This window comes from Sinocyclocheilus anshuiensis, unplaced genomic scaffold (assembly GCF_001515605.1).
Source record: "Sinocyclocheilus anshuiensis isolate Anshui unplaced genomic scaffold, SAMN03320099.WGS_v1.1 scaffold261, whole genome shotgun sequence".
NCBI classification, from domain to species: domain Eukaryota; kingdom Metazoa; phylum Chordata; class Actinopteri; order Cypriniformes; family Cyprinidae; genus Sinocyclocheilus; species Sinocyclocheilus anshuiensis.
This window is the reverse complement of record NW_015536515.1, coordinates 2006467-2023138: the sequence shown is the minus strand read 5'-3', so window position 1 is coordinate 2023138 and position 16672 is coordinate 2006467. Positions and strand designations below refer to the sequence as shown.

At 37.4% G+C, this 16672-nt stretch overlaps 1 protein-coding gene across 1 annotated transcript in view; it reads right to left on the bottom strand.

Annotated features, from left to right (window-relative positions):
* LOC107693056 (neuronal PAS domain-containing protein 3-like) overlaps positions 1-16672 on the bottom strand; it is a 322349-nt gene that overhangs the window by 9491 nt on the left and 296186 nt on the right. The window contains exons 7-9 of the mRNA XM_016492306.1: positions 6958-7076; positions 3719-3912; positions 2003-2109 (exon numbers count right to left, since the gene is read on the bottom strand). Coding sequence (XP_016347792.1) covers positions 2003-2109; positions 3719-3912; positions 6958-7076 — 420 coding nt within the window. The remainder of the gene's footprint in view (positions 1-2002; positions 2110-3718; positions 3913-6957; positions 7077-16672) is intronic.

Sequence of the window (16672 nt, the reverse complement as noted above, 5' to 3'; positions counted from 1 at the left end):
GTGTATGATTGTGCATGTGCATGTACATTGCCTCATGAATAGATTCATTGTCATTAGCTACTTTTTTTTAGTATCTTGCATTGTAACAACAGTAGGGATGGGCGATATCTTACCGTTTGCGTTTTCTCCAAATTAACTTAATAACATAGTCGAGTGTTTGAAATACTTCTTTTTGTGACCAGACGTGGTTTCATATTACAGAATAGTACTATATACAGTAAAGGCCATGTCGATTAACATTGCATTATAAATATACTTTCCTTATAAAAAATACCCTAGACTGAAGAACACAGATAAACAATTATTTTCCTCAAGTTTCATCAGTTAAAATTTCTCTATCTCAGTTGTGCGTTTTATTCAGCGATAACTGGATACTTTCCTGGAGCGTTGTCAGTAGTATTACTTCTGCTACGGATATGTGGAGTTTCTGTGCAAAAGCGCCCTCCGGCTTCCAGTATGAATTAAACAGTCTTTACATTACGTGTGTACTCATTAATGTTCACACCATCCTATTTTGGGTAAAATAGGAAAGATAATACTTTTCTCTAAAGAAACAGGATTCCCTGAATTATCGTCATTGATATCGTTATCGCAATAACTACCAGAAATATCATGATATATTTTAAAGCCCATATCACCCATCCCTACTTAACAGTTTTTAAAAAGCATTGCTTAACTGTAGTTCAACTTGTCAACTTGAATTATTATTACAGCTTTAGCGGCAACATTTCCAAACATTGTTTCAACGAGCTAACCGCATTTGATCAGATTGAGTATGAACGAACAAAGTAAAATGCAGGAACAGAAACCCTATCCACTCTCTACTGTAATGACATGGCCAGCCATTTGCAGTGCGGCTAGATTTATGTTGATTGCCGCTATGCTAATGTGTAATAGATGGTTAGAAAGCCAGGGGTAGCTGGGGATGTGCAGTTCTCTCTTTGTGTCTATCCCTCTCTCTCCTTTCACACATCTCTTTCTCTCTCTCCGCTATCAGTGCAATCCAGGGCTTCAGTCCTGTCTCCTCTGCCTCCGCTGGGTTTCAAATCAAGGTCTAATGGACCCAATCTGGTGGCTTTTTAAGGCAAAGGGACAGTGCAATACAGTGGTAATTGCGCTCTAATTCAGTTGAACTCCCAATATCTAATCAGACAGCTCCAAATTCCCTCGCCAGCCCCAAGGACACCCGCCCACCTCTGCAAACACCTAATAAAACGAGGGATTTATCCCCCTCCTCCTCCTCTTCCTGTGCCTCAACCCTCACTACTTAAATAATGGCAACCTGCCTGCTGTAGAGCAGCACACACACTACTGTATGAAACGCTACGCCGCTCTCAATGACGTTTTGAATTTCTGCCATCGTGGTGGAGGGGAGCGGGAAAGGTGTGCTGCCAAAACACACTTAACAGATGATTTAGGATATTCAAAAAGCATGAACGTTCCTCCAGACGGTCAGTGGCCCTCCTGCCGAGCACGATGAAAGCAGAGCGTGCAAAAGGTTGAGGAACCTTCAAAGGGCTCTGTAGTGGCGGATTGGCCCAGATGAATACTACATGATATAAAAATGCACTCGAAATGGGGCGTCTGTACATTGAGAGGAGCAACTTAACCTGAAAAGAGGAGTGAAATGTGTAAGACTGTCAAACGAACAGAGATTCTGTGCCTCGCTAGCGATACGGGTCTTGTTTGTAGGATGTGCGCTTGCCTAGCCGTCTGGCAGAGGGAAGTGGTTCTTCATGGACAGTTATGAGAAGAAGCGCTAGCATGGATAATCTTGCCTGTCACACTGCTGTCTCATTACACTGAAGTGCTGCAGCGAACACATTACGCCAGCTTTGGCACGTAACAGTGTGCTCTCAGGATGTCATTGACCAATGATCAATGAGTCCCGCTAAAGCATGTAAGGACACTGAATCTTGCTCTTTAAGAACCATCCTGTAGTTTTTGGCACTGTTGGGTGGCTGCACAGATTGATTGGATGGATTTCGGAGCAGATACTTACGGTCTAAATGGCTTTGCCGAATGCCTTCCACGTCCTCTGCATGAATGAATTGATAACATCTCTTCCCTACGATGTCGACAGGTGTCAGGTCCATGTAGTCACTGATTCTAGAAAGAATTATTTCAACACAAAATTAAAATTGACACCATTTTTTCTTTTTGCACTATTTTTAAACTATTTTTGTAGTTCAGCTGAATCTTCACTCAAATCAAGATTCAGGTTCCTGCACTTTTCTGATCCAATGAAGCTACACTAAAATAATTCAGTATAGGATTACTTTGAAACATTTTCACAGAAATTGCTGGTAAATTTTGTACAAATAATTACAAAGAAATGGCAAGTAACACATTGAATTACACATGAAAGTTTGAAGTAGAAAGACTGGAATAGTTGCTTCTTGTACAACATATTCCAAGTATTGTTTTATTTACAAAAAACTTTTAATTTTACATTTCATAGTGTAATGCTACATCAATAAGGAAAGCTGAGCAGCCCACCAAAAAGAAACCAATCAGATCTTACTGTGGGTTATTATCTCTTCCCAGTCAATGACAGATTAAAATAGGGCAAAGACCTGATTGGTTTCTAGTCAACGTCACTGATAAAGAGATTCTGATTTCCCAGCCCTTCTGTAAGCTAAATATATATTGTACCAGATTTTATTCATTAAAAAGGTTTCCATCTGTGATGACAAGCTGTCAGCCTGTTTTCACTATAGACACAATATTTTCTGACCTACTGTAGCTCTACCAACTGCTTGCTGAATCTAAAAGCAATTCTCACAGAAGTATTGAAAATTTGATAAAAACAGGTGGTTAAAACCATACAAAATGCCTTTAAGTTGGGCAAATACTATTAGCGGCGCATTTCCAGACATTATTCGACTCTAACCTCAGTGCAGTCCTTCTCTACACGGATCAGAGAAGATGGCCAGTAAAAAAATAAATAAATAAAAATGGCCAACCGATCTCTATCCACCTTCATTTTAAAGCTGGCTTTTGCTGTGATGATAACTCCGCTATAGACTTGGCCCGATTCCATTCTCTCATAAATATGTTAAGTGCAGGGGAGTGGTAAAAATTTTAGCAGACACTGGGATGACTTCAATCCCAGAGATATAAATAAAACTAATAAAACTAATATGATATTTCCTTTCAAGCCAGGCCAAATTAAGATGTTCTCATTTTATGGGGCAGCAGTGGAACCACAGATGATTTGTAAGTACAAAAGAGAGTTTTTTCTTGGCCGGCTTTTCAAACGAGCGATAGATGTTGAAACAAGGTCATACTGGGATTGCGTTTAAGCAGAACTCATCACTATCAGCTCTATAATGAACTGCACATGAACATTAGTGTGTGGCTGATTATCCGCTCTTGCAAAACAGATTTTCACCCCCTGATCCTTCAGTTCTACAATAATGTCGTAGTTTAACTCTAAACAGCTGAAATTGAAATTCTTTTTCACCGTTTATCATTCTTTAGGGCAGATACAAAATCTCTCAAATCAAACTGCACACAATACTAGGCTTATACTAAATAGTGCATATAAGCTCTGCAAAATAAGATTGTGCAAACACGTAGTGAAATTGTTGCCCTCTTAGAGATTAACATTCATCATAAATCATTGACTATCTTTATTTATGTTTAAAGTCAACATGACATGACATCACAAAGGCCGGTTAAAACTGTACCGAATATATTATATAAAGAGTGTTACCTGTTTTCACAGTAAACAATGTTGAGATCCATGTTGACCCGTGTAACAAACATCTGGCAGTCGATCCGAACCTCATTGATGGTTGGCGGAGGAAGTGCGTGTGCCACCACAACCATGCCCATGATTTGATTGGGTACCGAACGACTGTGTGTTAATGCCATTCTTATCCGCAGCCTGCCGGTAATGTGGATAACCTTGAAGAGGACACAAAGCGGAAAATTAAAAACCGATCAGATGCAATTGTCTCCTGAATTACATGCACACCCTTTATTAAAGTATCCAACCACAGTTTCAGGATAACAGAAAATAAACCAGATGAAGTCATATAAGATGTCAAGTGAACTCTTTGATAATCCAATATGTACTTTGTGCTCTACTGTACACTTGACCAAGATTCTCAGGTTCTTGTACCCGTTATGTACATGTTCATGAAATATAAAAAACACAAAAAGTGCCATTTCCCTCTGAAATAATCGAGAGATAACAAAGGCAGAGGAACTAATTACTTTTTCGCTGGCTTTAAAGTTTGTAATGCTTTAAAGTCTTTTGTAACCCGTTTTGCCCAGAGGATGCATTGACTAGATCGGCAACAATGTTCTTTTTTGGACCCATCCATTTTAATCACCCAGGGAAACCTGGAGGGGATTGGTTTTGTAGTGTTTTAAACTTCTTGCTTTAAAGTCTTTTGTAACCCGTTTTGCCCAGAGGATGCATTGACTAGATCGGCAACAATGTTCTTTTTTGGATCCATCCATTTTAATCACCCAGGGAAACCTGGAGGGGATTGGTTTTGTAGTGTTTTAAACTTCTGACACTATCCTTTCATTGGTTCACCACAGAGATTGGTGAGATGCTATTAGCATCATTCATATAGACAGTCTCGGCCCCGAAGTCACCGAGTGCTCAGGCCGGTGGGGCTCTTTGATGCTTTGTACGTTTCCGCTGAGGGACAAGCAAATCCAACCCCCAGGAAAGACGGACTGCCACAGTCACTAAAAAAGAGTGACTCTCCTGGTGTAGAGTTGAGAGTTGGTTCGAACTTTCACAGAATTCAAAAGCCATCTCAAACCAGGGGCCAATTAAGGACAACTGGAAAGTTCAATGATGACTCATTCAGTGAGGAAATCCTCATTTTTCAAACAAAGTTTACTTTGGGCTTAAATTTTACATTTTTATTTGAACAAAAACATTTAGTCAGATTGACAAAAAAAAGGATATTTTTCTGGAATGAGTATGCTTGTTTTTTTTCTATAAACCTATCTAGAAATAGTAGTTGAGTAGCTGACAAATGATATACCTTAAATATTTCAGATTTTAATTTAAATTGCGTTCCGAGCTCTTGGAATCGTCCTAAACTTCCCCCCCATTACGGCACCCCTGATTATCGTGACGCGAGCGAGCATCAGACAGGCGAACCAGGCAGTCATGAACGCACTTGATACAGCTGTTGCCAAGCTTCAGTAAGACATCACAGCACGCTGCGATCAGAAGGTGCTGTCCAATTATGTCCCATATCAAACCCATACACACATTCTCATAAACAGAGCAGCACACCAGAGAGCGGCAGCCCACACAAAACACACGTTGCATCCAGAACACACATCCATACGTATAACACTGGGTCTTTCAATAAATAAACACTGAGCTGCATTAAAAGCATACAAAATGGAAATGAGCCCAAAGCGAGGGGCATCAAAAAGTTAGTTGGAAAATACAACTTTTGAAGTAATTGCCACAAAGAGAGACTCACCGGTGAATTGCTGCAGGAGTGCTCTTGGCAAGAACATCATAAGCTCTGGCAAAACATTAAATATGCTCAGGCTGCTAAATGCAAACTGACATGGCAAGGGTTCACCGTGGCCGCAGCCGCATAGCATATATCAATTTAATACAAGCCAACATAACAAAGGGATCAATTTTTATAATTCATGGTTCAGCACACAATGCTCTCTCTCTCTCTCTCCGCCCGTCACCGCGTCGGTGAATATAGAATAGGTATACATAAGAAATAAGATTCATCTGTTCCTAGGGATTCTCTGGAGTGCTTTTGAAATGCGATACGGCACAAGTAATGATAGAGAGCTTTTACATGAGTGCATTAACTGAGCCGGGGCCGAGATGCCTTGGCAAAAAAAGAAAAGACTGGTTTAAGCTGGAGAAGAATTCACTTTGATTTGACCTCCAGAGTGAAGAGGAGATATAAACAGCCATGATGTGAGCTGTGCTTCGTTTCCCTCCACCTCGCACCTATCACCTAATGCCAGCGCGACGTATGCAAAATTCATACTTTTGTATTATGTAACAACACAAATATTGACTTAATTTGGAGTAAATGCAATAAGAAGTGTCCTTGTCTGGCCGGTAATATATGTGAATGTGCATGTGTGAATATTTATGCTATGGGTTAGTGCGCTCCCCAACTTCACGCTTATTTGCATCAAATCTATGTCCAGATGGATGCAGCAGCGGGGTTTGGATCTCAGTCGTTCACTCAAAGACACATCCAAACAATCATCCACTTCTCTGTTTACAATTCAGTTGATACTAAAATGTACAGCATTCAGTGATCTGCTGTATTGTCTATGGTTGGACGAAGTGCAAAAAGTTCATAGTACACAAATATAAATGATGCCAGCATACATTACTGTTCAAAGTTTGGAGTTTGTAATGTTTTTGAAATATCAAGTCACTTATGCTCACCAAAGCAGCATTTAACTGATTACAAATACAGTAAAATCAGTCATTTTGTGAAATATTATTACAATTTAAAATAACTGTTTTCTATTTGGATGTGTTTTAAAATGTAATTTAATCCTTTGATGCAAAGCAGAATTTTCAGCATCATTACTCGAGTCTTCAGTGTCACATGATCTTTCAGAAATCAATCTAATATGCTGATTTACTGCTCAAGATTCATTTCTTATCATTTTTAATGTTGAAGGCAGTTATGCTGCTTAATATTTTTGTGGAATCTGTGATGCATTTTTTTTCCAGGATTTTTTTGATGAATAGAATTTTATTTTAATTGAAAATTTGAATTTATTTGAAACTCAAATTTTCTGTAAAATTATAAATGTCTTTATTGTCTTTTGTTCAGTTAAATGCATCCTTGTTGAATTAAGTCATTAAATTAAATCTTACTGACAATTTAAATTAATCTCACACACAGTATGACACAAGACTGAAGTGAGTTTTCATTTCTTTTAGAACAGGACAACAATCATCCGGTTCAGTCTTACCTTGTATCCAGAGGACTTGATGTGGACGCCTCTCTTGGTGAGCGTGGACTTCATACGGACGAAGAAGGAACGTTCTAGAATGTTATCCGGCGACAGAAGACTAGGGCTGTTCGACTCCACTGCAGAAACAAACAAACAAACATCCTATTACAACACTAAAACAATACATAACTCACAGAGACTGCAAGATATCAGACTGCTTTAGTGAGTATGATGTGTAATATCTTCTCATTGAGTTTCTATCATCTCTTGGTAGACAGTTAATGAAACAGCACAGCCTGATAAGGGGGAAGGTACTAATCAAACTTTGACAATGTTTTAATTGTATTTACTAATAGCATGAAGCGGAGCCTCGGCAAACATGATAATTGCTTTAAACTCTACATGGCAAATGAATAAACCTCACCAGGCTGATGTTGGATGTATTTGCCTCCATAGGAAATGGGAAAATTAAGCAGAGCGTAATTTATCAAACTTGGTTTAGTAAGAACACCACATTACTTTTGCTTCAGAAAACATTAAAATCTAATTACAATATATAATTTTCAATGATGGCCAACAAAATAACGTATTTCTCATACTATAATACATCTCTTACCAGATGGGGGGAAAAAAGAGTTCCAGCCTTGATCTTAACACAAGGACACCTGACGAACAAAGGAGGTTCTGCTAATTTGCTGTAACACGCTTGATTAGAGCCAAATTAATTGCACATTTTAACTTGTCTTGACATTCAACATGTTACAAACAGGCACCAGAGGAGGTTTAGCGTATGAACAGGACAGATTGAGAGTCAAAACTGTTAACAAAACATTTGTCGATCTAAACGCTGACTGTGCGAATGTAGTGTATCTTTATTAGGGAGCAAATTGTTGGTTGTGCTGGAAATTATGACATAATTATAGTCAAACTTTGTGTTAAAATCATAATTTTCTTAACATTTTTACACAATAAATATTGAAATAGTGTATATCTATTTCACTACAATCATAGTAGTACATTTTATTAATATGATGAAATTTTCAAAGTTTAAGATTGAAAGTCTGGGTCTTGGACATGAGTAAAATCTATATATAATCTATATGTGACCCTGGACCACAAAACCAGTCTTAAGTCGCTTGGGTATATTTTTAGCAATAGCCAAAAGAAATACAAAAATAAAAAACATTGTATGGGTCAAAATGATAGATTTTTCTTTTATGCCAAAAATCATTAGGATATTAAGTAAAGATCATGTTCCATGAAGATATTTTGTAAATTTCCAACCGTAAATATATCAAAACTTAATTTTTGATTAGTAATATGCATTGCTAAGAACTTCATTTGGACAACTTTAAAGGCGATTTTCTCAATATTTTGATTTTTTTGCACCCTCAGATTCCAGATTTTCAAATTTGTATCTCGGCCAAATATTCTATCCTAACAATGACCATACGTCAATGGAAAGCTTATTTATTCAGCTTTCAGATGATGAAGATACAAAGAAAATTGACCCTTAAGACTGGTTTTGTAGTCTAGGGTCACATATTTGAAAACTGACAAAAATAAATGAAGGCACAAAAAAAAAAAAAATCTAGGAAAATTAAGTGAACGTTACATAAGAAGAAGAAAAAAAAAACGTTTTAATAAAATCAACCCCTGGGATATAAAAGTATAGCTGAATAGACACTGTCATATAGTTGTGGGTTTGGACTGCTGTATTTTCCCATTTCTCTCTCTCTCTCTTTCTCTCGGCCTTTTTTCTCCTCCCTCTTTCTTTCTGAGAACATGAATTAAATGTCATTTAAAATCTAACTAGTCCTTTATCACTCTGGGGAAAAGGCAGAGCCATGTTATATTTAGTCATTTCATTTCTTCTGATTAAATATGAATTACTATGAAATTTTTCTCATCATCTAACACACAAGAATATGCCAACAGCTTTTTAATACACTATATAAGCACAAACTTCAGCTCTAAGAGTTTAATTCGCCTCTCTAATCCAGTCACATCAACCTTATTTCTCTTATCAGAGATTCCCATTTTGAATTAAATGAGCTCATTAGTTTTAATCAAAGGCAGAGAGATCAAAACTTGCACTTAAATGCTTTAGATCAGAGCTGTCAGTGAAGCGTGGAGTTCTATTTGACTAAAACACAAGATCAGAGGCCGTTGCAACTCGCCGTTTTCATTAAGAATGAGATGAGCTTAAAGATACGCTGTCCTGTTTTGACACGTGTGGCGCTCGGACGGAGAGAGGTCGTTTACCACGTGCCCTCCGCGACCTCGCTTTGTGTTAATGACAAGAATATGAATTATACAGTAAAACTTTTGCGACACACGAGCGCTCCTGCCTGAACAATAAGTTGAATTTCGGGATTTCCCTCATGCCACCGAACAATAACAAACAATGGGAATCCTGCCTGCTTTGCTTTTCCCGGAGATGAATAAATGATCGCTACACAAGTACAATAAGACAGAAATCCAAGAATACGGTCAAACGTGTAAAAGTTAGTAGGGTAGTAGATCACAGCACTATGCATATCAACTTTACAACTGAAATCACATTTCCATGAAAAACACGATTGTTAAATATTTGTCATGAAACATATTACCATTAGAACCAATGAACCTCAAGATTTAAAACTTTTTTTTTTTTTAAATAACCCAGTGATCACGCATTGCTTACGTCTGTGAATGAGTGTGTAATTTGTAAAGCGTGATGTTTTATTCTAAACATCTGATAAACATTTTTTAAGGGAGAAACATCAGAAAAATATTTTGTAATGTTGTTTTCACATCTTGAATGTTGTTATAATGTTGTTTTATGTAAGAATGATCCCAAATTTTCCCAAAAATGATCCCCAATTTTTTTTTAAATCTTCAGCATAAATGTATACATCAAATACACATTTTGAAACATTATTCCCAGTGGCATAGTGTCTGATACATTGTCTAGCAGTGTAAAATGACATTTTTCCCATCATCTAACATACAAATATGCACTATATAAGCACAAACTACAGCACTAAGAGTTTAATTCACATCAACCTTATTTCTTTTAACATAGATTCCTATTTTGAATGAAAAGAAAATGTGCATTTAATGTTGCTGTAATATCTATGTACAAGAACAAGAAAAATGTCAATCTTTTTCTTAAAGATTTTGACAATACTGTTTCTGCAAAACGTGATTTTCAGCAGCAGCGTAGTGTCTGATACATTATCTAGCAGTTTAAATACATTTACTGTATGTCGCCTCTCCGCTGCATTAAAAAGTCTGTGAACGCAGCGTGTGCAAAGAAGATGTGCTGTATTTATTCATGTCAAAAAACCTGTTGTTTTGTACACATATGAGCTTCTAGCACTTCCATGTCTGCAGTCCAGCAGAAAGCCCTGCGGGGGGCAGATCTGCTAAATCATCAATATCAGCCAATCCATGAGATTAAGGGAATCTGCTGCGTGTGTCGAGAGAGTCTTATGTGTTCGACTTAAACCTACATCCCCACAATGCACCTGTATTCCAGCAGCAGCAGCAGCACAACGCTGTAGGAATGTGGGCAGATCTGCTAAATCATCAATATCAGCCAATCCATGAGATTAAGGGAATCTGCTGCGTGTGTCGAGAGAGTCTTATGTGTTCGACTTAAACCTACATCCCCACAATGCACCTGTATTCCAGCAGCAGCAGCAGCACAACACTCCACACGCTTCATCTTTTGTTTTTGTGTTGTGTATATGAACTCCCTTGCAATCCAAGTGAGACAATAACACAGAAAACCATTCAAATCGAGAAAATTCCTCAGACATCCTCTTCGTGGAAGAGAGTAGTTTTGTGGAGTTTAAAAATAAAACCATCTATGACGCTTTAAAATCGGCTCCTCGTATAAAACTGACAATATCAGACATGACTTTTTAAAAGGAAAATATTATATATGTGGGATGGAGGTGAATTTATGATCTGGAAGACCTTGAGATTAATTTTCTTGATGAAATCTTTGAGAATGAATGTGTCTGGGAGTAAATGATGAGATTTTAAAAGTATTACACTCCTTGCTGAGAGTGTTGACCATCAGTAACCACCTCACAGTACACAGCCTACAAGTACACGACACGCTCAGCGTACGACTTATAGGCCTGTAGGAAAGCTTGAGCTAATATTGCTCATTTTACATTTATATAAATATTAGTACCAATTCAGGACATCAGGCGTTTACTGCACAAATAAATCAAGATTAAGCATGCAGGCTGCCGATCTCTCAAGCTTTAGCACCATTTCAAGACTGGTATGAGGAACAGGGTCATCCTGGTCCGAGTCTGACAGATGAAAGCTTTGCTCTGGATGTTAGTAATGCTGTATAATTCAAACAGCTCTGTACTAATTGGAACACTTGCTCCAATTATATGGTGATGAGTACAGGAGAAATCCTTTCAGAATTCAAGTCATTTGTGTTAACAGTTTGATTAATTATGAAACAAAGTAAATATTGATATATTTGATTAACTGTGATTAAACTGATTAATTAATTAGTAAATCATGTAATTCATTAAAGGGACAATTCACCCAAAAATGAAAATTCTGTCAACATTTACTCACCCTAAACTGGTTCCAAACCTGTATGAATTTCTTTCTTCTGCTGAACAAAAAAGATGATATTTTGAAGGATGTTGGAAACCAAACTGTTGATGGTAGCCATTGACTTCCATAATATTAATTTTTTTCCATATTATGGAAGTCAATGGCTACCGTCAAAGTTTAAAGGAATAGTTCAGTCAAAAATGAAAATGTTCTGATTATTTACTCACTCCCAGGCTGTCCAAGATGTATAGGTCTTTCTTTCTTCAGCTGAAGATAAATTAAGGTTTAACAATAAACTAGACACAAAAACGACCATTCAAAATTTGGACAGTGCTAGTTCTTCACAATTGTCAAAAATGAGGCGGTTCTCTCCGTCTACGTCATGCATGATCTTTCCAATATGCATATTTCACATAAGACAGAACTGGACTAAGGCGAGCATTTGTTGTTAAAAGTATATAATTGTTCATTTTTTTCTGAAAATGACTGATCGTTGTGGTAGAGAAGACACTTATTTGCTGGCTGGGGTTGTGTGGATTACTTTGAAGCTGCCTAAATATGGATTTTGAACTGTTGGAAATGGCCTACGGTGAGCACCATTCACTTGGATTAGATGGGAAAAAATCCTGGAATGTTTTCCTCCAAAACCTTAATTTCTCTTCGGCTGAAGAAAGAAAGACCTATACATCTTGGATGGCCTGAAGTTGAGAAAATAATCAGGACATTTTCATTTTTGGGTGAACTATTCCTTTAATTTAAACAAACTTAAAGTCCTAATGTTCATCTAGCAGATGTTTAGGTGCAAAGTGATTTTTCAAATCGGTTAGTAAATAACTTTGTGTTTCTGTGATGCATTCCTTCGAGACAGCACTCACAATGCATTATACACAAGCTGCTGTTACAGACACTTAAATCTGTGATCAATATTTAATCCCGCAATAATGAAAAAGGATTCCCCGGCAAGAAAAGCTCGGACGCGGGTCTGAGATGTCACCACGCTGAACTGAAACAAATGACACTTAAGCTAAAGTAAACGCAGCAAATCTCCGCAGAAAACATTGAAATATGTTTGGGGAAAAACAGACTGAAGAATCCCGACCACGCTGGATTTTAAATCCAATCTTGAGAAAAAACCATGCAAAAAAAATAAATAAATGAAGAAAAAAAAAAATTATACGCTCAAAAAAACAACAACAATGAAACAGAGGCCATATGTGCTCTACAACAGGAAAAGGAAATGCATAAGGAAGCATACGGATGCAGAACTGCCCTTGTGATAAATGGGGCGCAGTAAAACTTTACATTGTACTATTTGTCTTTTGAATAATCCATGCCAGAGACGGTCCCAGACTTCACTGAATAAGAGCTTGTTTTTTCTCTCTTTTGTCCACAAATAAACTTCGAATACACTGTGGGACCCTACAGTAAGTCAGGTGTGAAGGTTTGTGAGCTCTCGCATTGCCTTGTCTGTTTTCTGATTGCTTTATAAGGAATCAGATGCATGTTGGGACGCTACAGCTGTATATTGCCTCTGCAATTTTTCTTTAGAGGCAGATTAAAAACCAGAGGCTCCAGACGTGGATCACTGGATCATGAAAAGCACCTGTGACGACAATAAAAACAGCCTCTTCTCAAGCTGTGCTAAGCAGTTCTGTGTGTGATGTTTTACATGGCTTGGTATGGACAATAGCTGATTAAAACTCTGATAGATTTTTGAGTGATGCTTGTTTGAAGGCTCAGGTGGTAAAAAGAGCTCATCCCCGAGTCTTTATGATATTCTGGTCTCCAGATACGGCTTGGGTCCCTCATTCAGCACAAGTCTATGAGGTTTTGTTGGATGAAAAGTTTAAGTTTGATTATTAAATAAGTCCGCAGCACAAACAGTGCTGGACTAGTTATGTTAGACAAGCAAGTTAAACATTTTCAGATCACTATCCCTAAGTATGAGCTTTAGCAAGCACTATGAATAAACCTTTTGCAGCTTAAATGTTAATTTGAAACAGGATTATTATTGTACCCTAAAACTAAAATTAAAACTATGACATGTTTTTAATTAAATAAAAAGCAAATGAAAAAAATCTAAACTAAAAACAGAATAAAAATAAATAAATAAATAAACTAAGCTATCTTCACATTGGTTGTTTACCAATCTTAAAATCAAAGATCTTGCTTATATTTAAACTGAATTAATATTCATAAATCCTCAATTAATTCCTAAATTATAATCACTCAAACTAAAAATGTAACAAAAAAGAAACATAAATGTGCCTATAAAATAACCTAACCTAACATAAGCATTAACATAACTAAAATTAAAATATATATGTATAAACAATATTATATATATATATATAAACATTTATTTGCTTTTTTTATTGGAAAAAATAAACAATAAACACTGCAACGCCTTAATAACCTTGAAATAAAATTAATAAAATGTCAATGCATTTCAGAGACCCCCTGTTTGATCCAAACCCCTGATAGAGAAAAACAAGAAACAAGCTGTACAGGGGAGAACAGGTGAAGACCAGCGCGTCTGGACCCCTGGAAGACAAGAGGAAAGGTCATGGAGTGAAAGATCGTCTCAACAATGAACACAGTCCTTTCCACCATGCACATATGGAAGGAGTTTGTGAAAAGATCGTTGAGGTCACAGGAACATCGCAAAAAAATGCATGTGGGAAATCACCAGAATACAGATGAATGGACTGGTCATGGAGCAACATATCGTCTAGTAAACAAACAAACAGATTGAGGAGATGTGGCAGAACTGCCATTAGAATGACACCAAGAGAAGTGGTCTGTTTAAACCGAAGGAAATGAAGCTCCTGCCAGATGTCCTGGCACCCATTAGCAGCTAAAGGTGCAGGTGTCAGTGGCCTATGGCTCTGTGAAGCCCATCAGCCCATCAGCCTGACCCCTGTGCCCTACACACTAAGAAAGCAAGTACACAGGAGTCAGGAGAGAGCAGACAGTCTGACAGCTACACGTCACCTGACCGACTCTCTGAAAGTCACACCCAAATAGATCAGGCGCTTTTGCTAAGATACTCAAACGTCTAAAAGAGTTTAAGAACAAATTTAAAAAAGCAGATTTTTACCTTTTCTGAAGAAAAACCTACATCCACACTTCTAGGCTTTTGTCTGTGGTGTCTATGCAGTTACTATGGTCTATCATGGATATGTATAGGCAGATGCCACATTCAACTGCTCCACCATCTTGGAACGGGCTATATGTTGTCACTCACAATAAAATTCAATCAATCAGTTTCAAGATGCAGCAACATTGTGCAGCATCTGGTTGTAAAAACCGCCTCAATTTAAATTCCTGAACAAACTGGATAAACTTTCACAGGTAAGAATGTGTTGGTTTGTGTGTTTATTGTGTATTAACTCAATATTACAGGGTTTTAAACTAAAGTACCTTTTAAATGCCTTGTTAGCTAACAGATTAATCTTGTTGTATTGTGTTAGTTTAGAAAAAGCATCTGCTGAAGTCTTTTGCAGATATAGATATTCATACATGCGTATAGGGTTGCAGACACATTAGCGATGTGCATCTCCATAACTAAGGCCAATGCGATATGCATATCAGTGCATAGCCAATGATACGATACATTAAAGATACATATGAAGCAGCTTCCGATGCAATGCGATATGATTCACCCCTATTACGATGCAGTGCATTCCGATTTTGATTCGATTCAACACAATGGGATTCAATGCAATACGATGCAATGGAAAAAAATATGATGCTATGCAATTCAATATGGTACAGATAGTTCGCTTTTATTTCTTTGGTTCATTGTAATTATTTGGTGGAAGATGCAGCTCTACCTCAGCCATGTTAATTTATATTCTATGTGACTCTCAGGACACGCCGTAGTGTTGTGAAACTTCATATTCACGTAGCAGCAGTGGTGATGAGAGAACGTGCTTGAGAAAAACAGTTTAGAGAGGAGAAATCAATTTACATATAAAATATTGGTCACAAATTATTAGCCACTTTCTAAATAATAAAAGTATAGCACATCTACTAATAATTATATATAAATAAATCGTTTTTTACCGATACAAATATGTTAGAAACCATGCAAACTTGTATCCGATGCACACTTTTTTAAATCGATGCATCGCATCGGTAACTTTTATGCCGATGCACAGGTGTGAATCGGTGAATCTTACCATCCCTAAGACACACAGTCAACATGCTCTCGAGTGTTCATGGACCGGCTTTGACTATTCCAATATGGTGGACGGCTTACGTATAGCTGCCCATAGAAACAACTGCTAATAGGGCATCTACCTATACATAGCACACTGATATGGTGTTCTGAGTGTTTTTAGCACATTGCTATGATGTTCTGAGTGTTTTAGCACACAGATATGGTGTTCTGAGTGTTTTTAGCACATTGCTATGGTGTTCTGAGTGAATTAGCACACAGATATGGTGTTCTGAGTGTTTTAGTCTGTTGCTATGGTGTTTGAGTTTTTTTAGCACACTGATATGGTGTTCTGAATGTTTTAGTATGTTGCTATGGTGTTCTGAGTGTTTTTAGCACATTGCTATGATGTTCTGAGTGTTTTAGTACGTTGCTATGGCACACTAACATGTGTTCTGAGTGTTTTAGTATGTTGCTATGGTGTTGCTATGATGTTGCTATGATGAGTGTTTTTAGCACATTGTTATAGTGTTCTGAGTGTTTTAGCACATTGCTATGGTGTTCTGAGTGTTTTAGCACATTGCTATGGTGTTCTGAGTGTTTTAGCACATTGTTATGGTGTTCTGAGTGTTTTAGCACATTGTTATGGTGTTCTGAGTGTTTTAGCACATTGTTATGGTGTTCTGAGTGTTTTAGCACATTGTTATGGTGTTCTGAGTGTTTTAGCACATTGCTATGGTGTTCTGAGTGTTTTAGCACATTGCTATGGTGTTCTGAGTGTTTTAGCACATTGCTATGGTGTTCTGAGTGTTTTAGCACATTGCTATGGTGTTCTGAGTGTTTTAGCACATTGCTATGGTGTTCTGAGTGTTTTAGCACATTGCTATGGTGTTCTGAGTGTTTTAGCACATTGCTATGGTGTTCTGAGTGTTTTAGCACATTGCTATGGTGTTCTGAGTGTTTTAGCACATTGCTATGGTGTTCTGAGTGTTTTAG